Source organism: Pseudopipra pipra, chromosome 4 (assembly GCF_036250125.1).
Source record: "Pseudopipra pipra isolate bDixPip1 chromosome 4, bDixPip1.hap1, whole genome shotgun sequence".
In the NCBI taxonomy this organism is placed as follows: Eukaryota; Metazoa; Chordata; class Aves; order Passeriformes; family Pipridae; genus Pseudopipra; species Pseudopipra pipra.
Window position 1 is genome coordinate 10976484 of NC_087552.1, and position 24566 is coordinate 11001049.

The window sequence follows — 24566 nt, forward strand, 5'->3', positions numbered from 1 at the left end:
AAATGGCAAAGGTTTGCATTCTCTCAATTAACACTGAAAATACATTCTCCCAATTAACACTGAAAATATTTTTTACTGTTTTTTGATTACTGGGAATCTGACCCCAAATGAGGGGGTAGATTGGCAGTGAGTGACAGTGCAATTCAGGTTTCTGATGGATTTTGGAAGGGGGCTGCAATCTAATGCGAAGTGCCAAAAATCAGATGGCTACAAGAAAAAAAGGGAGCTGGAAGAGTTGTAGCATCATAGTCACCATTCCCCTCCCATCCATCTGCATGTCTATAATGCTTAGATATCCTGAAAGAAACACTTCTAATACCACATTTCTCTCACTCAGTCCTCATAGATGCAAAGTGGACTTTAAACTATAATTAGAACAAATGGGTGGTACACATTAGATTAATTAGAAATGACATTCACATTATTTAAAACCAATATAAAAGCAGATTACATAAAACATTTTGATATCCTGATTTTACAAAATGTCTGATGACATCAAGACTTGGTGACTTGCTATACATTTACTGTTTCTCAGTTCCTTAGAAAAGAAGGAATAAATGAAGTGAGAAGAACACTGGAAAAATCTAATAGACAAACTGACTAATCTCAGACCCCAAGGTCATAGCAAAGCAATTAATTTCTTGGCTTTTCAACAGCCCAAGACATGATTTATCAATCTGAGACCAGACTTATAAACACTATACATCTCAATAATATGTTCTTTGCACTGTGTAAATTTTTAAACAATGATAGATTGCCTGGGCTGGACCTAAGTTATTTTACAAACAGAAATAGAATATTTGCAAATGAAATGCTTCAATAACAGGGGAGGAAAAATGGAAAAAATAGAGTAAAAAGAAAGGATTATGCCAAATAGCAGCTATACTTAACTGCAGCTGCAAAGTAATCTGTGCAGTAAAATGTTTTCAGAATCCACATCCTTTGAAAGTTTATCATTTTGTACCACTGACACTGAAGACCACTAAATGAAAAATATCTCCTAAGTTCAATAACACTAACAGAACACTGCCAAAGAAATAATGTGATTGAGCTAAACAAGGGCTGTAAATTAATACCTCTCTCTAGTTGCTCACTCAATCACAGACTGCCTTGAAATCATTAAGGAATTTGAGTCTTAGTTTCTTTCCCCTTAAAGTGAAATAATTTTTTATCTCTCTTCCAACAAGAGCCTAATCTTCATACCTTGAAGTGTTCAGGCTGATCATCTGCTCATAGTGAGAATGCAGCACTATTTCTTTAAAGCTGGATTCTCTTTGGCCAGCATCTGACACAATCTGGCCCTGGCTCTGACAAGGCTCTGAAGATTTTGCTGTAATATAAAAACACTCTTCTGCTATTTTCTCATCTGGAGACAGTCAAAATTCTTCACTAACTAGAGCACTGATCCTGGTCTCTGCTCAGCCTGGGAAAGGAGGAGGGAAGTGCTGTTTGGGCATGAGCTGCTTTTAGGGTCTTGATTGAAAAAACTTGGGTCTGTTTCTTGAGAGAACATAGTGGGTGCTCAAGAATACAGATGAGCTCAAAGACTATGTATAAGAAATGAGTTTGAAAGTTCAACACGCTTGATTTCCTGTCCTCTAAATTTACTGCTCCAGACAACACGGCTCCTGTCAATTTTCAGGTGACAAATTCTCTCTAAGAGACCCAGCTGTTCCTTCATTCACTTATTATTTAGACAATACAGTAAGATCTCAGTTTGTATAGGGCTGATCCTTATGATGCTAGAAAATCAAAAAGATCAAAGGTGCACGTGATATGGCTGCACAAGTTTCTTTAGGTGAAGTGCTGCTCCAAGGATTATTTAGTTATTTCATTTCAAACAACAACTCCTATTGAGCCAGCACGCATATGCAAAGCATAGTTTTCCAAAAAAGCAAAAGAAATTTCTTGTTACCCATCAGTGTTGTTCCACATATTCTTGATAATAAAATTATTAGAGGTTCTTTTAAAAAATTGAACATTAAAGCAGTGAACACTGCAACCACAGCACCCTGTAAAATAAACATTAACTTCATGTTGCTTCAGGTCCTACTAATGCTGCAGGAGGTGAGCACTTGAACAAAGAGGAATAAAGAAACGAGTTCAGGCTTAAAAATGAGACATCAAAAGGGGGTTTAGCAGGAGACGGAAACAGCTATTTTTACATCTTATGATAATGGGGTTATAATAATGTCTTTATACAAAAGAAGGAACTGTGGCATTTCCAAAGTGAGAATTCAACACTACTTCCAAAACTCTGTTCAGAAAGTTATGGCATTCACTTTCAGATTTTTTTTTAAAAGACTTTCTATTCTCCCTTCTATAATTTAAAGGGTGCTTCCTCCCCGCTTGGCTCATTTCCAGTGTCTCCGTGCCAGCTCTCTCTATCTAGGGTTTCATATCACCACACCATCCCAGTGCCTCAGGCCCGTGGTATTCATCCTACTTATAGACCCAAGTCTGCAATTTATTGCACCCGGGACAGGCTGCTGCACCTCCACAGACTCCTACAGCCTCCATAGCCCCTTCTGCCCCTACAAACACCCACCCTGTTGGAGCATAAAGGGGGCTGTCAGCTGGGCAAGGGCAAAAGTATTCCCCCTCCCTGCCCCTCTTCTGCATTCCCAATGTATGCCAGCAGGTTTTCCTGGTGCAGTACACCACAGGAAGAAATGCAATTCCTAGCCGGAAAACTTTAATGTCTAAAAGTAGATTATTTCAGGATATATTCTAGGGCCCAGCTCCACAGAATCATAGAATGATTTGGGTTGGAAGGGACCTTAAAGACCATCTAGTTCCAATATCCCTGCCACGGGCAAGGATACCTTCCACTAGACCAGGTTGTGCAAAGCCCTAACCCCACTCTCTGCTACAGCATTCCTGCCTTCCTTCTGCTGTTAACTGTGCTGTCCTCCCCACAACTCTGCTACATTCACTGCAGGTTTGAAGCAGGCTGGTTGACACGGGGATGGAGCTGATCATTCATCTCAGTTACTTCCAAAGCTGCCGCACACCTGGAAATACAGAGCTGTGACTGATCCTCAGTCAAATATTTACTTTGGCAGAATATTTACTTGCAGGCCAGAAGACGTCACCGTGCTCACCTCTGTTGCTGTAAGTAATTTGCATCCCTAACCATTGACAAACACTGCAAATTGCACACCTGGAGCTGTTACAGGCTCTAAGTGGTTCAAGCCTGTACTTCTCTCTTCCCTTTTAAAAACAGTTACATCGTACCTCCACAGCAGCACTATACAACAGAATCATAGAATGTTTGGGTTGGAAGGGACCTTGAAGTAGTATTTCCAAGCCCCCTGCCATGTGTAGGGACACCTTCCATTAGACCAGGTTGCTTAGTGCAACCTTTAACACAGCAAGAATGAAAGGAAAGACAGCATTTTAGGTTAAAAAGATAAATTAAAAAAAAAAGCACCCGAGTCCTAATAAATGCCTACGACAGCAGAGTGATTAGTAGCTCACCTCACATTTGTACTGAGTTTGGTGGGAGCTGAGACAGTTGCCACTGGGATTAATCCACACTATTCCCTTGCCCTATAGCTTTGGGAACAGCGGTGGAGGAGGCCCCAGCTCAGCAGGACATCTTTCCAACAGAGCCATTCATAGGTGGCAACCAGATAAAAAAAACTGTTCCAACTGTCATTTAATCGCTTGTTTCAGATTAAGGGAGTCCAGAATCCCCATTTACAGGAGGTGCAGAGGTCTCTGCTAGCACAGGCTGTAGCAATCCATTTGCCCTGCTATATCACCTGCCACTTACTTAGCAATGATTAAAATCTTGATCTTTTCTATTCTATATTGTACATTTGTATGGAGATTGTAAATACTGGGCATCTTCCTTATCCTCTCCAAGTGCAACCCCAAGAAGAAGAATGATAAAGGGAAGCTTTAACAGCTTTGTGATAACACTGTACATGTAGCATTGAGCTGGGTTTTTTTCCAGAGCCATCCTGGAATACACCAAACCAGCCAGGTTATGTGGTTTGTCCTCCAGTACTACATCCTCACTAGCAGCACAAATAACTTCAAGAGTAACTTGGAATAACCTGGAAGCTCTCCTGAGACAGAGGCAGAAAAGATGCAGTCGTCTTCCCTCACATCCCAGTTGCAACGAAAAAAAACAACTTAAAATTGGACCCACATGACTTTTCTTAGCTGTGATACATTATGCTTCAAGGGGTGCTTAGTTTAAAAAAAAGTGTTTTGTCAGAACTGAAGACTAACAAGGAAAAACCCATTTGCACCCATAGGTATCTGTGCTAATGATTAGTCATAAATACTGGTGCTGTATTTTCTACCTGCATTTGTCTGGTTTCAGCTTCCAGTCATACAGTCCTCAGTCTACATACCCTGATCATATTAAAGATCCTGCTAACACCCAAGACACCTCAAAGACACTGAAACAGTGGAAATCTGCCAGTTTTCATGCCATCCTCATGTTTTATCATCAATTTCCTTGCAATGAAACAGCACCAGGTTTGGTTCAGACTTTGAAGAAACCAACGAAAAACCTTCTGCATGCTCCCAGTCAATGCTGTTTGGGGTTTTCTTTCTCTGTGTGTCTCGGGTTCATATTATCTGAGTGTACAGTGCTGGGGGTCCTTTTAAACAATAAGTTATTAGGCACCCAGTCAGCTGTCTTATTTTAAAAACCTAAGACAATTATATTTAGCCATAAATTTTTGATCAAGTAAATTGTTAATTTCCTCAAAGAAAACAAATTTATTTGACAAGGTATATTTTCTGTAATTTTTAGAAAAGGTTAATAGATTTTTTATTACTGTCTCCATGTACCAAAACATACCTACTAAAATAGACAGGACAAATCAAATTCTCCCTAACAGGACAACTTTTCTTTCCATAGTTTACAGACAGGTGCTGTGAGATTATTCATCTCTGGTTTGAAACAGACTCCAACTCATATCCCCTGTTCGGTTTAATTGGATCGGATGCTGTGCTATGTGTATTCAAGATCCCGCATCTCTGAGACATCTAAAACAAGTAGAACTAAGTATTTGATTAATATTTAAACACAGCAAAACTGACAAATATTGCAGCAGATAAGTTTCTTGGGCAAGATTTCCCTGACAGGATACCAGTAACTTCCACTGAAAGGAGCCACTGATAGTTACTTGTATCCTGAGGGGGAGAACGGGAGCCCTGGAGATCTACTTAGTTTTCTGCTTTCTGTGCACATAAAAGCAGAATACATAACAAGGTCACAACAGACCAAAACCAGTAAATCTTGAAGCAGGTGCAATTCAAATAGATACCAGATCTGCTGGAAAGCAAGAAGCTTGACCAGCATGCAGAATTTCTAAAGATCACTACTTTTATAACATTTTAAATTTTATGACTGTTTTTCAAAAGTCAAGCAAAACGTTAGGTACATACTTTTCAGGGTTTTCCACTTCTTCAGTAACAAAATTGAGGTAAAACCTAAAAAAGAATTATAAAACATATTATAAGGACTTGGTAGATTTTTATTCTATATTTCTTTCACAAAGAACCAGGAAGATGCTTTTAGTTAAGCACAGCTATTAATCACAGTAGACTTTGCAGACCCATATTTGGATTACAGAGAGTGTGAGATTTAACCTTCCTTCATCCTCACACTCAGGAAGGGAATTTTCAGAAAAGACAGCAAAGCACAAAAAAAAAGACAAAAGCTATGTAAAGTTAGTGTGGAACTAAATTATTTTCTTTCCCTTGACATTCTAGGCAGATTATGGTCTACCCTAATTCCATACACACACAGAGACACACACACATGCACCCTCAAGCCTCATATTCCACTTGTGCTTGTAGCCTTTACTATTTCAAGTTATATTGGCGAAAAGTCTCATCAGAGTATTCAGCAAGGACTTCTTAACAATAAAAATAAACAAAACCCTGGAAGAAACCCTTCTGAAACAAGAACTTTGACACTAGTTTGCTGTATAGAATCACAATCCCAGGCTGCTAACCCTGCATGCTCTTGCACAATCTCCAGCACAGGTTGCACTCTAGTCGTATTCCAGCAGCACTCAAGAGACAGCTCTGCATGGGAATTCATAGGAACTACTCACCGGGCACAGCCCCTGCATACAAAGCAAACATAAGCCTCAAGGTCAGTGAACCCTCTGTTCTGCATTTATTAGCACTAGGTCTGTGCATCGCTGGATCACAGGCCTGGCTTGGAGACAGGCACAAAGTCAGATCCTGGCTAATTAAACAGGGCAGTCAATACAGTGCTTATGCTGGCTTTGTGCTCTTGTACAGAAAGACAAATGATACCTGAGCCAACAGTGCTACAGTGAATAAACAAACAGTAACTGATCTGGCAGAAAGCTTTGCTCCATCCCAAGTCTCGGAGCAGATCTGGGTTAGCGGAATGAGTTAGCGCTGGCTCACGGTTTTTAAAAAACGTGATTTTGTGACTGAGCATGAAATTCTGTAAAACCAGAGTTGCCACCTTATACAACAACCTCAGTACTTGTTTTTAAACTTTCTAGTGCACAAAGCACAAAAGAAGAGGTTGGGATACTTCAAAAGAGAGATGGCTTCTGACAAGTAAGATGTTCAGCTACTTTCTGGTCTTTGTCCTTCTTCTAGACAGAAGTGATTTTGATCAGGAACTGTAGTGAAAGGATAAGGAGTAATGGGTTCAAACTGAAAGAGCGGAAATTTAGAATAGAAACACGGAAGAAAATCTTCACAGTGAAGGTCGTGAGGCACTGGAACAGGTTGCCCAGAGAAGTTGTGGATACCCCATCCTTGGCAATGTTCAAGGCCAGACTGGATGGGGCTTTGAGCAACCTGGTCTAGTGGGAAGGGTCCCTGCCCATGGCAGGGGAGTGGGACTAGATGATCTTTAAGGTCCCTTCCAACTCAAACCACTCTGTGATTTTACGATTCTGTGACAGCCCAGCATCAGTCCTTTTACTGATGAAAAGACATGTTGCCTTGCATTCCTTTCTTCACTTGTCCTTTTTCACCCAGCATTTTATATACCCAACAGTCTACGCTTGTTCTTGGCAGGATGAATCCACAAATAGAAGAGATACTGCCTTTGTTTTCTTCTTCAAAGCTGTATCATTAAAAGCTAATAGTCTTGTAAGCTATGCATAAAATTCTGCCTGCATCCTGGGACATGCCACCAACACTTGCAACACTCCTTCACATTCAGCTTATCGTATTGATTTAGCCCCATGAAACTGATAGTGCAAGGGTATTGACACTCCACTTAATGGTCTGCTCCTCTGTGCTCCAAGGCAATCAATTTGAGCTGGTGACAAAGACAAATAGGCAGCTGGGAAGAACCACTAGCCAAATTAGGTCTTTTTCCTGCTAATTTCTTTTATGAGTGGCAAATAAGGACCTTGAAATGAAAGTCAGAAGGTATAAAGTAAAAAAAGAAAGATTATTTTTATTGCAGAAGTTTGGACCGTTATGTGGAAAATGGAAAGAAATGGGAAAGAAACATCAAAAATACTATTATTCTGTTGCAACATTCTACAGCTATCAAACTCTGAATAATATTAAAGAGCTTTTAAAATTGCTTTCATATAAAAGCATACACTTAGATTAATATTTTAAATGTGAGAAACCATCATATGTACAGATATGAGAGGACAGAGGCGGTTATAGGGGAGAGAGGGAAGAAAGTAGAGATTGTCCGCATAATAAGTTCCATTTCTTTGAGGCTTCAAAATGACAGGCTCTTTTCTTACATATCTATGCCAGATAAAGGCTTTGGACTCTCTTGGGTTTCCTCCCCTGCTGCCATTTAATATATAAAGTTCTGATCATACTTCAGTGTGCATGTTTATAATCCTCCTGCAACCAGGGAGTTACAGAGGGGCAGAGAACTCCAATGCTCGGCCCATTGTCCCTCCGAATTAAATAAATAAACCCCTTATCTCTCAGCCCTCTCCTTTTGTGTTGAGGTAAAGAACTTGGCTGCCTGTGAGGCTATGGAAAGCAAAGGGAAGACCTGCAGACAAAGCTATCTCAAAATAAGCCCACTCTGTGCATTGTAGTCTCCTTTTTTCCCCCCACACTGCTGCTGTAAAAGCCCTTTGGCACTGCACAATGTGGAGCCCTCACAGGCATGAATAAATTGTAAAGGTAGATTCGAAGAGCAGCAGCACCTTTCAAACCAGCTGCTGTGTACTTTGCTGGGGAAAGAGAGAAATAACTTGAAAGTTCTGAACAGGATACCTGAAGGCGGATTCTCATGCCTTTGCTCACAGTCAATCACACTTGACTTCTGTGGAAGCCAGTTGCACTTTTTGTCGAGTGAGGTCCAATTCTCTCAGAGCAAGAAGCATAAGAATCTATTTTTTTACCCTGTTTTTTGGTCCACACTGATCTTATCATAGTTTGCTTCTTATTCTTCAAATACTGCTTTTACAAAGCAAAGCTAAGGGCCACACAACTTTGTAACAGAATCATAGATTTGTTTTTCATGTAATTACTTACTTGTTCAACAAAAATTAAATCTTCATTATCCCTTTTATCCTTTTATCTAAATACTTAATGAAAATTTAATTTTGTGGTCTGATTTTTTCGTGTTCAGTGCATGTTTATCTGAAGGAGAAGAAAAATCTTTCTTTTATAGAGCTGCTTGCACAGTAATCACTGAGCATCTGGAACAGTGGTGAGAACTACCCTTAAAAAAATGTAGAATGTGCTACTCGCTTCATATAAATAAATGTCTTTCTTAGAGCACATTAGTATAGGTTTTCAGGACAAACACTTATAAGTTTCATCCACTTACCAGCCTGAATAGGCATACATTCCTGAATAAAAAGCAAGTGGTAGTCCCAAAACACTGGCATCATTCCCCGCAAAGGCATTTTTAAAGTGCTGTGTTTCTCCTGCAACATCAACAAAAAGAATATTGAAAAATAAGCTCTTTGGTCACCTACTACTTTAAACAAATAAATATATCACACCATGGAACATTTAATCACACTACAGTTCCCTGACATCAAGTTCTGCCCTTGACCTTAACTTCTGACCCAACCCTTGCCGTCATAATCTGACAGCAACTGTAAAAGGCTTGTGCTGTCCATAGCCATGCAACAGCAGAATTTGACCTATTAGTTTGTTTCAGAGCATTCTGAGCTTGATGACATTCACTACTCTGTCATTTCCAGCAATGACTTACATCAACATGAAAGAGCAGAACAAGCTCTGTAGTTTTTGATGTGGAAAATTTCACTTGTTCAACATTTTAATCAGAAGTAACTTTGATGACATTTCATTCAGAAGTAACATTTATAAGATAAATAAACCCAAAATATTAAACATTTCTATTACTGAAAAATGAAGTTAGTTACTCCCTTCCACATGATAGTTAATACTGTATTAATATTTCATCAAGTAAGAATTACCTGTATATGTCATATATATACATATATATAAATGCAAAAATGTAAGACTCATGCTATGCTCTTATTCATTTGCAAGTTGTTTTATGGTTTGTAAGACGTCCCTACAGTATCCCAAATTTTCTGTGTAGCAATGATCCTCCACAGAGATGGAGCAGGAAGAAGCCGAATTCATTCAGACTAGCAATAGGTCAGATCCTCTACCCTTTGCTCTGTTTTTTCTGAGCTCTCAGTCAAAATTTCCCACTGAAACAGAGGCTTTTTGGTTAAGGGAAAAGCTGCGGCCACAGAAAGGTCCCAGTGGAGAATCAGGGACACTATCTGTGCTACTTCAGGGTATCCAACCGCAACCAAACCTTGGCCTGACCTACTCCAAAGGAAAAGTGGAGTGGATGGGAACGGAGAGAAATTCTGCCCATTTCATGTGTAATGTGCAATGGGAAATGGTGTTGCAACTGCCAGAGAGTAAGTGGAAAACAAGAAAACAAAAACAGTGAACCAGCAGAACGCTACACAGGAAAACCTTTATTTCAGAGTCTTTATTAACCACAGCTGTCTGTCCCTGAGTAATGGAGCTCACTGCACAGACCATCGCTGTGCTGTTCACTCAGATGGGTTTGTGAGTCATCAGAGAAGAGCATCCCCAGGGACAGAGCCAACAACTGTGACAGTTTTTGTTAGATAAAATCTGCCACCAATTCATTAAAGAGTGCTCCCTATTCTGCCCCTCTGTACTGAGTGGCTGCTTGTGCTCTGTGTAGTTGTTGTAAGGAGAGTGAGCTGGGGCTTGTCACCATGTCACACCAACTGTGGAGAGAGCTGTAATGCAAAAGTCTCTGCAGGTAGCTGAGCATCTGTCAGCGAAAAGAGTGCCTTTATAAGGGTATGTAGTGACAGGAAAAGGGGGAATGGCTTTAAACTGTAAAAGGGCAGGTTTAAAACAGATATTAGGAAGAAATTCTTCTCTGTGAGGGTCATGAGGCACTGGACCAGCTTGTCCAGAGAAGCAGTGGATGTCCTGGAAGTGTTCAAGGCCAGGTTGGATGGGGTTTTGAGAAACCTGGTCTAGCAGAAGGTATCTCCACCGATGGAAGGGGGTTAGGTGGTCTTTAAGGTCCCTTCCAACCCAAATCATTCTATGACTGTGTGATTCTGTGAAATCGGAGACCTTCTCCCACCACATGCCCTGTACCATGACTAGGGACCAGCACAATTAAAGGAGACATTCTGCTTGGACGTATGTCCATCTGTCATTAAAACCCATCCTGCCCCTTTCACAAAGTTCACGCCAAAGGCAAATTACAGAGAAGAACAGTCCATTTGCTAATTTGAGAGTGAGTCTGATTGAAATGAACTCATTGGCATGCTGAAGGAAACACCAGTTCACCCCAGTGTAGTTCCACTTCTAATCAATTACATGACAGAGCAGAGCCTCAGTTAAGCAAGCACAGACTAATTAAGAGACTTTGCTGCTACAAGCATTATTTGGCGGAGGCAGGTGGGGAAAGACTGGGGAGGGTAAAGATAAAAGCTCTTTAAAAGCATTTACTTTTCATTTCATACCTTTAATTAGCTGGATAACTCCAGGGACTATAATTATCAGAATTGCTACAAGCTTGCAAAAGGTAAGGAACATCTGAATGCGGGCACTCCAGCTGACACTTGTGCTATTCAGGACCATCACCAGTGCTGTGAGGGGAAAACGAAAAGTCAGAAAGAAATAATTGTCACAAAACTCTTTGCCAGCAGAGAGGTCACATACCCAATAGATCCTGATGCATTAAAGGAAATACACCCCAATAACCTTCTGCTGTCATCCTCCTACTTCTCCCATTCCACTTCAATGTGCCGCATGAAAGGCTTGAGCTGAGCCCCTCCACCTGACCCACTGCATGGCCCGTCCCTCTGTCCCTTCTCTGCCTGGCTCCCTTCACACCAAATTACAGCTTCATTGACCCAGAACTGTCAACTTCTGGTAGACAATGGGCTGGCAGGACCCTGCCTTGGATGAAAGAAATTAATTGCCCAACGCTTGTCACTCCAGATTTCTTTGTCCGTGCTGGTTTGAGTAGAGATTTGCATTTTTCACAAAACAGTAATAATTAATAATAATATTAAATTTTCTCAGCCTTCTTTAGACCTGGCATAAATTTGTCACTTGCTACCTTATTTACTTCTGCTCTTCTTTTCCACACTTTCTCCCCCCTTTTTGCTGTACCACCAGAGATGCAGGAGGGCCAGAGTGCAAATGATGTGCCCATCATTGTCGGGAATTGATGAAGAAATAGAGACCTTTTCCTTCTTGAAAACAAAGCCCAGGTCTGCACCTCACCAGCATGTGGAGAGATAAGTGAGAAGGGTTTTTACATCCTGCCTGCTCAGCCTGTGTCTCCTTCTGGGTCAGGAACAGCATCTTCTTGCATTTCCTACAGCACTGACTGACAGGAAGATGGTAGGTTTTATCATTTGAGGGCCAGTTATTCTAGTTTATTTAAACAATTACCCTGACAAAACATAGTCAATAAATTTTACCTAAAGAATGTAAAATGGGAGCCACTTGACTAGATAAAAAGCCCCTTTCCCCCTTCTGCTTCAGGGAAAGGGAAACGTGGTCAAGCCTGTTCACTCATCATCTCTTTCTTGCCGTCGTATGGAGCTAATGAAGTAGCTCCTCATCTCAATCCTCCCCTACTTCAAGCTCTCTCAAGAGCACAAGTTTGTCTGTATCATCAGCCACATCACACATCTCGGGATGCATAAAAGCACAAGCTGCTACTTTGTATGAGCTGTCATTGTAGATCTGGCACAGTACAGGCTTTCTGGAAGCAAACCCCACTGATTTATCCCAAGTCTTTTATACACTTTCTGTTCACTGGCAAAGCTAAAACTATATAATAAAAAAACCTTCTCAGTTTAAACATAAAGTAGTTTTGGTCCAATGGAAAAGGGAGGAAATTCCAAGTAATCCAGATACTAATGTATTTTTTGGATATTTTTAATAAAATGAAACTTCCAGGAAAGAAAAAAAAAGGCTTTTTCTGGAAGTTTTATTTCAGAAGGAGAGAGTCCCACTCTCAAATAAAGAACTTGCAAGCCAACATAAACTCACAACATCATTTAGCATGATATTTTTCACAAAATAAAGATATTTAAGATCAAAATCTTTAATCAGTTCTGTATCTCACCAGATACAGATTTCTTGGCCAGAAGGTGAAGTCCAGGCATGGACCAGACACAAGGAAATGTCAAGGAGGAGTTTTTTGTGTAAGAGTATCTGCAATTTGATATCCAGCTTACTTGGAGTTCTGACTGCAGCAATCAGTCTGTTACCTTACACAGGTCAGAGCAGGTAACATGAGCATCCAGCCCTCAGAGAGACCTCCTCCAGGCTTTCTAACACATTGGTTTCACCTTCCTGATACACATATGAGAATGCCACAGGATGGTGAACCAGTAGGAACAGTAATGTCAACTCATAGGGAAACTCATAACCTTTTTTGCTGGCCAGCCACACACAGATCACAAACATCAAATCTGTGTAAGAGCTACACTGGCTTGAAAGAAAAAGAAGCCTGTGAGCAGCTTGTGTTAAAATCTCTTCCATCCCCAACTATGAGTTCAAGTCAGTCAAACATTTCATCTGAGGCTTTCTAATCAGATGGTGAAAGCAAAAGGGACACTGCAAGGACCTTTATTAACCAGGAAACTGAAGGGATGCTACACCTGCAGTCAGCCTTGGGCACATGCTGTTAGTTTTTACAGAATCATAGAATGGTTTGGGTTGGAAGGGTTCATAAAGATCATGTAGTTCCAAGCCCTATGCCATGAGCAAGGACACCTTTCACTAGATCAGGTTGCTCAGAGCTCCATCCAACCTGGCCCTGAACACTTCCAGGGATGGGTCAGCCACAACTCTGGGCAACATGCACCAGTATTTACGACTACTCTCATCATAAAAATTTCTTCCTAATATCTAATCTAAACCTGTCCTTTTTCAGTTTGAAAACCATCTCCCTTTGTCCTATCACTAAAACTCCCTTGATGTAAATGTCCTTAGATGGTCCTCCACAGGACTAAGTCCCTTGCAGAGCTAGAGAACTGTAGTAGTATCAGTTCAGGTTGCAGGGCTGACACTGAAGTGCGTAGAATATTTGAGACCAGTTTTATATTTTTTTGGAATTTCATCTTATTGTACCTATTATGGTATAAGAATTTACAGTCTTCTACATAAATATATAGAGAAATATAATACATAAATATAATATATTAATTTTATTATACACTATGATTAATAATTTTAGTATTCTATAATATAATATTTAGTCTTAAGGTTCTATGTGCATAACAGCTGTCTAGAATTGTGAGGCTTATGCTGCTATCATGTACCAGCACCAGACTAGTTGTGTTAGCAATTGAGTAGTGAAAGGCAACAGGGAAGCAGAGTCACAAAGAAAGCTGCTAAAAAGCAGGAAAAGAATATGACAACTGTGCTAGGATCCATACATAGTCCTGTTATATCTCGGGACTACAGCCATCATTCAACACCCCTCATTTACGAATAAAGCCTGATGGAGATATTTAAAGAAACTGATTGTAGACACTTGGATACAGGATCACAGCAACAATGAGAAGGAAGGAGCAGTTTCCCAGGAAAAGGGCAGTGAAAGGAGGACTCAAGTCTAACTTTGCTAACTAGAAGTCCGGCATCTAGTGTGGCTGCATCCTCAGTGAAGAAAGAGCTCCAGAGGATGAATAAAAACACCTCTTTGAGATGCCTATCCCAGATAAGATGAGATGCCTCCAGGAAATGCCTCTTTCCTTCTTTCTCCGCCAACTGCATAGGGAGCATAAAAAATTACCTTAAACTAAACACCTAGCTAAAAACGAGATGGATGCTAACCCAGAGGAGTATGGAAGGAGAACAAAATGGGGTTCAGGAACAATCAAACACAATGGTAACACTGACCATGTTGCTTTTCACAATCTCTTTCCTTCCCACAGCCACAGCTATAGATAGATAACAAAATCTAATGGGAGAAGCAGCAGAAAGCATTACATCCTGGCCTACTTTTGAAGAATATATGTACCATTGCCTCAGCAGGAGACCAAGAAAACTGCCCTGCCTTAACCTGTCAGACTTTGAGGGTCAAGGCATTTAAAAAACGTGAATAATACCCTCAATTTGCAGATCCTAATGCGTCAATTAAAGGTCACAGGAGGCACAAAAGCACCTATCAGAGCAGTTTTTGCTATCCCTGCAAGCCAAGAGATGTTTTAACTTAAACTGCTTGTCTGAAAATTGTCAGCGGTAGAGAGTGGCATCTGTAACATCTGCCATGATGGGGTAAAAAAAAAGGCAACTAACTGTAGACTCATATACATGCCTGTAAACTTTGGGGCTGGACCATTTGCCAGCAAGCACTGATAGATCTGTACAGCTGACCTCAGTTTTTGAGCATAACTTTACCTCGAACAGCCAAAGATGGGGATATTTGAGTTTTTCGGCAGACCCCCCAAAAAAATAAAAAAGGGGGAAATTATACATTATTGCTACATAAAATGCCTAAAATACACATAAATGAGTGTAAAAACGTGTGAGTTAGCAACGAGCTTTCAGTTTCACAGTTTTTAATAGTTGAAACCTCTTTATCTGCTTTCTGATACGGAGGCCAAGTGGAAAGATTGGAACAGGTTCAGTTAACGTGTTTCTACTCAGGTTATATATCAATAGAAGAGTTTAATACCTTTCACAGTGCAATTTATCCCTTCCTGTTACCACTATATTTAAGTTTAGCATTAGAAAAAGAATTCAAAGATACAAATAAAGCAACATATGAATATAGGGCATTTTTGCACTGCCACCATGCTTTGCAATGATAGGCACAGTGATAGGATGTTTCTTCACTGGAAGAAACAATAAATATGTAGGAGTCTACCAGTTTTCACTGAAAGAGAAAAATTTATTTTTAACTCTTTCTCCTAAAAAGACTATCTTCAGCATCAGAACAAAGGTGGACAACATCCCTTTTGCTTTGTGTCCTGGGGCTGTTTCGTCCTACTTGAGCAAAGCTGGGCAGTTAGAAGGGCCGGTCTCCTGCTTGCCTTTTCTTCAGCTGTCCTTCCCTGTGCTGGGGCACATCCAGCTTCTCTCTCCTCTACCTCGCCATTTATTTTCATAAAAATTGTAGTAATTAGATATCCTGTCTCTGGAAGTGTTCAAGGTCAGGTTGGATGGGGCTTTGAGGAATCTGGTCTAGTGGAAGTTGTCCCTGTCCATGACAAGGTGATCTTTAATGTCCCTTCCAACCTAAACCATTCTGTGACTCTAACAGTCTATGAAATGTATGATGTAATAAAAATCTTAAGACATGTCTCCTCTTCTTTCAGGTACAGTTAAAATTGACTGAGTTTAAAGAAAAAGTTTCTGTCAGATCGACAGATAGACTATGATATGCATATCCAGTATCTAAGTTTTCCTCCTCATGAAGACTTGCTTAAGAAGCACCAAGTGAATTTAAGTGATTTCTAAGTTTGAAAAGAACAGGCAGGTTTTGCTTTAGAGGTCCAGAAAGCTGTGGCACCTGAAAAGTGACTCCACATAAGTATCCTCCTCTCTACCAAGATACAAATGTTTGGACATGTTGGTTGGTTTTGTTAAAAAAAAAATAATTATGACAACTAAAAATGAAAGCAGCATACTGTGGAACAGAAAATTTGCCTCTACATATTGTTCAAGATTGCTCTGAACAGGTATGGTTTTGAGGGGTGTTTTGTGCCCAGCATATGCTTTTTTCTATAAATAATAAAGCAAGAATAAGGAATTTTTTAAAGGTCATCATTTCCAGCAGTTCCATTTTAACTCTCATCTGATCTACATCTTCCCTGCATCACCATTCCTTCTTCACTGCAGAGGCACAGGGGGGAATGATGGGAAGGAGAATGGGCTGTAGCCCCACTATGAGAAATATTTTTTCTCAGCTGCTAGAGAAGCAATAGTATTTGCCACTCCCCAGCACAGTCCTGGCACATCCACCTCAGACAACCTTTTAATAATAGGCTTAAGATGCATAAAAGATTTAGGTGGAGGGGGGAGAAGGAAAGAGAAAAGCTGTCTTGTGATAAGATGGAAAAAACTGGGCTGCAATAATATGTGAGGCTTTAAAAACTCCCACACTGCAAACTTTAAGACCAGTTTAGACAAATATCTGTAAGAAGTTGTTTAGATAGTAGTGATTGTATTTGGGATCGGGGATCACCTGAAGATTTTTCAAAATCTCTCCCTGCCCTTTCTAGTATAACGAGAAACAACAAACTAAAACATTAGAACAAAGTCTCACCCAAGGACAGAATTTAATGGTGCTTCCCACTGCCTTTCCCCATGCAATAAAGACAGATACACAACGAGTGCTCATCAGGCAAGGAGAGAGAAGGGACCAGGCCTGGATAAGAAGACAAAAGACATGTCATTTCACTTTCTGATTAACTTAAAATTTGCAGGGGAAGCAAGCACTACTTTTGGCAGCATTAAATTGGATTATAAGATCTTCAGGGCTCCAAAGCATCTGTTCAGCTCATCACCTTAATCTTACCTATCACTCTGCCTACATGCACAATACCAAACATTGATAACAATTACCACCACAACAGCTGATTCTTACTATACAAGGATAACAGTCAGACACTGAGATTAAGTGTAGCAGAAACTACAAATGAAACTCCACTGTAGAGCATACTACAAAGAATAAAGATAAAACCTCAGTCTGTCATGCCACTGTTTTCCTTAGCTTTGTCCCATTCATCATTGCAAGCTTTCCACAAGAATCCCTTCTTTCAGTGAAGTGCCAGCTCACCCCACAGACCTACTCTGTACAGGAGCAGTCTGTTATGACCTCCTTTTCACTTAAATTAAAAGCAATAAAAACATATTTCAAATTGTTCACCTATTGTGCTTGAATCACACGTGCTTAACAAAATGCTTTGATGCAGTCCTCACTTAACATTCCTTCTGTCTCAGTGACCTTGACTGTTACTGAACATCTGTTTCACCCTTATCCTGCACTGAAATGTTTTAGACAGATGTAGCTGTAAAAAGTCATTGACCTCAAAATTCAAGCCCTTAATTCAATTATTCCTATGAAACCTATAGTTTGTGCATAATTAAGTTAGAAAGAAATGCGGTCACATACTGATTTTTTAATACTCCTAGCAGAAGGGAAAACTTATCAAGAGAGTTTCTACAAAAAGCCACAGTAACCTGGAGACTGGAAATTTCAATGTCAATTGAACTCCTTACCCCAAGGAAAGAAAAAGTCATCTGAACCTATTATTGTGCAAAACTGAAAGGGTCTCCTGTGGGCCTTTGATCATTTTGCATGTCTTAATTCCTTTTTCCAGTCCTTTTGTTTCTGTTATGTGCACTGAGCAAACTGAAAGGAACAATCTGTTACTAATTACTCAGGTCTACTCTGCACTCCCCTCCCAGCACAGCTGAATGCCAATATGCGCCCACAAGGAGCATCCTCACCAGTGACCAGACAGAACTGGAAACAAGCCTCTAATGCTACAGGTGCAGGCCCCAGAGTCCCATTCCCATCACCCTTTCTGCCTTTTCATTTCATGCCCCCTCCACACCATCCCAGGTACCCTGTAAAGTTCCTGCACTCAGGGTAGCCTCCCTCTTTCCACTGCAAATATTAGCTTTCTGTCACCCTAAATGGTCCCTCTTACACTAACTGCAAAGTTAGCAAGAATAGGACAAGTTGCTGGTAACAACCGTGCACCAAGCTGTGTGTCCTGTTCCCACAGCTGGGCTGCCGCTTCCTGAATCACAAGCACCTTGACAAGGATTACTGCCATGACAGAAAGAGTGGGACTAGGGAAGATGATCTCATGTCACCTGTCTGCACTCAAGAGAACTACATTTCTTCATGGCATCATACTTGGCACTCAATTGCCTCCTAAAACAGAGGTACAGCAAAGCACTTAAAAGCAGGTAATCATTCTTCCCTATCTCTGGCACCGGCTCACCATCTTTTAGGGACTGAAATTGCTTCCACAAAAATAATGAGACTTCAGCCATTAATTCCAGTGGCAACAGAATCAACCTTGGCAATAGATCTTCCCTGCCATTAATAAAGTCTGCTGTTCTTTTTACTAATGCATTTGTTCACAAACACACATAACCAGGCAAAATGTCATGTGGATGCCCTTGGCACTGGATGCCTGGTCATTAATGATTCACATCAAACCTGTTCAGAGAGTGATTACTTTTTTTTTTTCCCCAATTTCTATAATCTTTACCCTTCCCTGAAACCTAAAATTCGATACTTACTGATGCCAACAGCTGTAATAAGTTTAATCGCAAGTTCTGGGATTTCACACTGCATAAAGAAAGGTTCCAAAATGTAACGTCCAAATGCCAACGATATCACTGCTGTGGCAGCAGGGCTAGAGTAAAAACAACAAAGTAACAAAATTAATCTGCAGTAGTCCACAGATGTTATTCTTATGGGATCATGCTGTAACTTCACTATCACTGAACTGTGGACCTTAATTTTGGTGCCTGCTGGTAACTGTGCTGACATGTCCCGTGGTTTCTGAATGTAGCATTGCTCAGAGGTTCTGGTCTTGACAGCAACACCTCTGACCACTTCTTACATCCATGCTGCAAAGCAGCCATAATCAGAAAGGAAAAGTACCGACAGAAATCTTTATTCACTTGCTTGAAGTGAACACAGCCAGAATTGGCTTACCCTGAATAAAAGTCAGTTTGAATTTTAGTGCCTAGGTATATCTCGCCCCTCAGAGACACAAGGAAATTAGTTTCAGTCAAGCCGAGAATTCTGGTTTACTGAAAGAAGCACCAAAAACCCACCCAAGTTTGTTATGAAATTCTGAGACAATGGAAAAAAATTAATTAAAATGGGATTTCCTAAAATACAAACAGAATTTGTTCCTTTTATTGACGAACAACTTCCTAGCACTGCAAGTGACAGCAAAAATCCATGGAGCACAGAAAGCACCTACCATAAAATCAAGAAATGTCAAGAAAAGCAAGCAGTTGTTGGATTTACAAATTTGAAATGCCCATAATATTCATACAGCCTTTCTCCTTGAGACAAGCTAATTGTTTGCCAGAAGCCTTAGCATTGACACGCATTAATAGCAAATTAGCCTTGAATCAGACACTGTCTGCATATTACAGTTCCAGTGGTCTGTTCACGTTCCATTTGGGAGGACACTTTCACCCTTCTTAGGACAGCTGGTGGCATCTGTGCTTTATCACACACCTCACACACTGTAAGGACAAAAGGGCATATGATTCAGTCTCAAAGGATTTCTGAGTTAAACCAAAGTCCATGCAAATGTCTTGTGAAAAAATATACAGCATTTAATAAAATAATACCTCACTTTGATAAAAATGCTATGCAGCAGGGTAAAAATTCTGCAGAGAAGTTGTTATTCGCCATTGAACAACAAAGGAATTTTCCACAAGGGAGTTTCACCTTGGAAACAAAACCCACTTTCTTCATGTTATCACTCAACCCAGAAGTCACACACTATATTGGACCAAGCTGCAGAGCAGCAAAGAGCAGAAGTATCTTCCTCGGAAAGTTTCTGCATGGATGAGCAAGGGCTGCTGCATGTGCGTCTCCCATGCACGAGGATGTTCCTCCCACCGGCCAGCAAATGGCTTTGCAAATTTTGCCTAGATTTTTACAGACATTTACAGACTTTACCTCGGTGCAATATTTCTAACTCACATAAGAAAATCACCAGGCCTCCAGTTTTTAAATACTGCAGCCTGCCAAAAACAGTTTGAAGTGCCCTAGATCAGATGAAAGGTCACATCTTTGGAGATGTCACAGACTTTTTTCCTCAGTCTCAGTTCCTTTTCCCAGAACTTGGATTTTCCCCTCCCATTTTAAGGAAAAGCCTTTTTAAAAAAGCAGTCGCTGCTATCTGCACCACTCTGTTTCTAAAATCATAGCTCCTAAATTACACCTCCAATAAATAGCTTTGTCTCTGGCATTCCCATGTCTGGGAGGAGATGTTGCTGGCAGTGCAGTCAATCAGTGGATGTGGAAGTTCAAAGAATGGAGCAATATTCAAAAAATGTGCAGGTGGGCTGTTTAGGGACACAGTCTAGTGGTAGATTCAGCAGCGCTGAGTTAATGGAGGTCTTTTTCAACCTCAGTGATTCTGTGCTTTTCCTTCTGACTACAATCCTACAGGCAGGCTGGCAGCCCTCAATAGCTCTGGGCTCAGCAGCAGATAGAAAGCACATAAGCAGCTTTCACTGAGGGGGAAGGACACAAAACGCCACCAAGGGAGGAGCAGGTCAGCGCCCCAACAAATACCACAGGTGAGTCAGGCACCTGGCAGTGCACTTTTACCCAGCCTGCATTTAGCAACCACCACAGACTACAGACAATGCAGTCACATGGTCATCTTCACTTGTTCGAAAACTAGTTGTTTGGGGCTTTTGTCAAGGTATGTATATCTATAAAATACTCAAAACCTGACTTTTGGGGAGAAAAAAAGTTCACACTTGCACTGGATGAGAAGCAAGGCATAACTAAACAGCAGGTGAGGCACGGTTTAATCAGTATGTGGGCAGAGTTTAAGTGTGTCCTACACAGCAAAGTAGTGCCTGTAGAGATATATGTAGGAAATGTTTACTTTGGTTGCAACTGCTCCACCAGCTTGTGAGTGTGATAATCCTGCAATCTTTGAGAGGAAAACACAGCTTAGCTGAGAAGTGTCTGCACAACTTCATCTGCCAAAAACAAATATAGACAGATATTTGGTCTCAACTTCTTTGATAGCGGCAGCCAATTAGTTTCCTGATGCAGGAGTCAGGTATAAAACTCTACACAGAGGTTCAGCAGCGCTGCTCTGATCATCACAAGTTATAACATGTACACCTCCCTTGCTGCCTCTCTGGCTCATTAAAGAGTTCACTGATGTTCGTTCCCATGCAAGATGATTATTTTCTGGGTGTGGGGCAGATCATGATGACTAAGAGTATTTTCATTACATTCCTGGGACACTATCATACATAAAAAAATAATTATTTTGTGAGGAGAAGAATTCATGAAGCCTGGTTTCTTGTGGGTGTTTGTGCCTGGGTTAATAAGGTCTCTCTGCCTAACAAGGTGCTGGTTAAGAGGGGGATTTGTAACACTGCTCTCTTTTGTTGATTCTGTGACGTGAAATGATATAGCTGTTCACAGCACTGTGAAAACAGGTCTCATTCCTCTACCTGATTTTCATTTTTGGCAGAAGGTTAATACAATTGAGACATTTGCCCTTTCATCACACTTGATGGAAATTACGCAGTTAATTCAAAGGTTATGTGTGGGTGGGGAGGATGCGAGGGACCATCTGACACAAAATTATTTCCTCCGGAAACAACATAAGGATTTATGTATTCATAATGACTCAGCACTGTCAGCACTTTTAAACTCAATAATCTACGTTAGAACTTGTTAATGTTATGTAAACATAGTTGTGATCCGAAATGAGGCTTGTGCTTTTGTGACTAATCTGCTGATTGAGGAAGAGAGGGGAAAGGAGTGCTAACCAGCCTGAGGTGGGGATGGAGCATTCCCAAAGTCATTATGCATAAGTGAGTTGCCCTGTTCTACATGTATCAAGCTCTCCAACGTCAGCAATACTGTAAAAATAAAAAGAAAAATTCAAAGGGCCACATGTGAGTTTGATACAAAGATCCATTTACATTATGTTTATACAACGTCAAAGGCTTACAAACCAAAACACCACTTTGGACATTTTAGATATGTGAAGACTTAATGTCGCTTTATTTGGTCAGCTAGTGCTTTTCACAGTAAAAGTTCTCCAACACCCCACAAAAGCAAAAAATGGGGATCCAGGCTGACATATAAAGCACACATGGTGCTCCTGACTCTGAACACTACTGGGTAATAGCTTCATCAGGAGTTATTCCTCTGTCCACAGACAACAGCAACTGCTCTAAAAGCTACTGCCAAGACTCAGAAAATTTAAAGGTGATTTCCCTCTCCCACTGTACTATATCTAGGTATGGGTTTTATTAGTGACAATAATGGATACAGTACGCTTAGCAAAATTAAAGCAAGTAGTTTAATTTGTGTGGCAGGTAGTTTTCTTAGAATCTTTTATTTCCCTCATACAGGTCTTCTTGAATGTTTCAATACTGACAAGCAAAATAACATTTCTAAACTCTCTGAAGCAACTACACTAAAAGAACACAGTTAATTGATCAAGATATATTTTATTTGTTTTGCCCATCATGTACTGGACATTTTTCTTTATGACTGAAAAGCATTTTCCTATCAGAAAAGAAACAGAAAAGTCACATTACACTTACCGAATAATGAGTAGTTCAACCCACACTCTCACAAAAGCAGGTAATGGACCAAAGGCCTCCAGGATATAGGTGTAGTGACCACCAGATTTCTTAATGCATGTTCCCAGTTCAGCATAGCAGAGGGCACCTATGAGAATTAAACTGTGGTATCAGAAGAGGCATCCAGAAATACCTTTCAGAACATTTACAGGCCAAACAACAAAGCTGCCATGGTATCATACCTACTTTTTATAGATTTATTTTTTCCAATCAATTTTGTAAGTCCCAATTCATTCAGCTAGACATGCAGTTGACCAAACTGTACATATATAAAGTTACATTTATTTGTAAAGCCACTGGACAAGCTATTTACTATCAACAAGCATTGTTACTCATCTTCATCTTGTGAAGAGGGACAACAAAGCAGGGTGTCACACCAGCTACCCTACTTCCCAGACAGCCAGACTCCACTACTAAGTGAAAGTTTTCTGACACATTTGCTTGTTGTCAAAGGCTGCTCAGCTCCTTTCAACTTTAGAGATGAAGAACCTCTGAAGAAAATCCTGAAGACTGTATTACCTCTTCTCAGCCACAGGCAAAAGCAACCAACTGGCAAAAATTCGGAAGCGGGAACTGTAAATTAAGAATTTTCCTCGAGAGTACTCCTTATATACTATATACAAAATTTGGGGGATGGCTTAGCCCTGGCTTTTCAACACTAGTGGAGTGGTTTTGTGTGCTACGAATGCAGTGAAAGCTCAGGACCCACCATTCAGTCACCAAGCCAGGGGATTCTCAGGTCCACGGGTGGGCTGCATCAACAGAGAAGTGTACCAAAGCTGATAAACATAGATAGCCCTTTCAGAAGAGACTGAGAAGCCAGATGAAAATAGTAATAAAGTTTGTAAGCACAGTACAACACAGAGTTAAGCTCAGCAACATATACAAATTCATCTCAGCTCTGTTCCTTGCATGCTTTCATGCCACAACACTTTTAGATAAAAACTAGAGTTGTCAAAACATCACACGTACAAGCCCATTAAAGCTGAACCACATAATGACAAATTCCATCCTTGCTCATTTGCTTTGGGGTTTTGCAAAAACGTGGCAGCTTTTATCTATTCTTCAGCTTACCTGAAAGTGTACTTAAAGGAATCCCTACAGCCACATTAAAAAAAGCTATTGCTGGGTTTTCTTTCGCCAGGCTCCTCTGTGGAAGTTCAGCATGAAGTTAAATTGTTTCAATACCTGTTATACACACAGCCTCAGCAAGACCTTAAGTGACCTTAACGTGTGATTTAACTATAATTGAGTCATGGAGGAATTAAAAACAACCATGGGGGAAAAACCAAAAACAAAAAGACATGAGAAAAACAAAATTGTAAGAGATCCACTTTGAGAAAGAGATAGTATCTTTTGTTGGGCCAAATTATATTCTTCATATCTAGAGGTCTAGAAAATGAGCTACAAATTCTGTCTGATAAAAGAGATTTTCTTTTCTTTTCTTTTGTACAGACTTTACTTCACAGCCAGAAAATCACTACTAGTACAGTTACAGCCAAAAATGCGGTGCTTAAGCAAACTCTGTGTTGACTAAATCAAAAGACCAAGGTCTTCTGACACTTTCGAATTGATTCTGAGGTTTTTCTTGATAGGAGAATTTTGATTACAGGCAGGACTTCCATGTTCATACAACAGATTATGCTGCACATTGTACCAACACATTTAACATTTGACCCAAATGGGTCCTAACTCACACTGTCTGTTTGGCCTGGGTGGGCTCAGCTTGTAAACCATCTGTGTCTTCCTAAAACTCAGAG

At 40.4% G+C, this 24566-nt stretch overlaps 1 protein-coding gene across 1 annotated transcript in view; it reads right to left on the reverse strand.

Moving 5' to 3' along the window:
- Nucleotides 1-24566, reverse strand: part of SLC7A11 (solute carrier family 7 member 11) — a 60156-nt gene that overhangs the window by 33567 nt on the left and 2023 nt on the right. Inside the window, exons 2-6 of the mRNA XM_064651545.1 lie at nucleotides 22768-22894; nucleotides 18727-18842; nucleotides 10959-11084; nucleotides 8780-8879; nucleotides 5413-5457 (exon numbers count right to left, since the gene is read on the reverse strand). Of these exons, the coding sequence (XP_064507615.1) occupies nucleotides 5413-5457; nucleotides 8780-8879; nucleotides 10959-11084; nucleotides 18727-18842; nucleotides 22768-22894 (514 nt within the window). The remainder of the gene's footprint in view (nucleotides 1-5412; nucleotides 5458-8779; nucleotides 8880-10958; nucleotides 11085-18726; nucleotides 18843-22767; nucleotides 22895-24566) is intronic.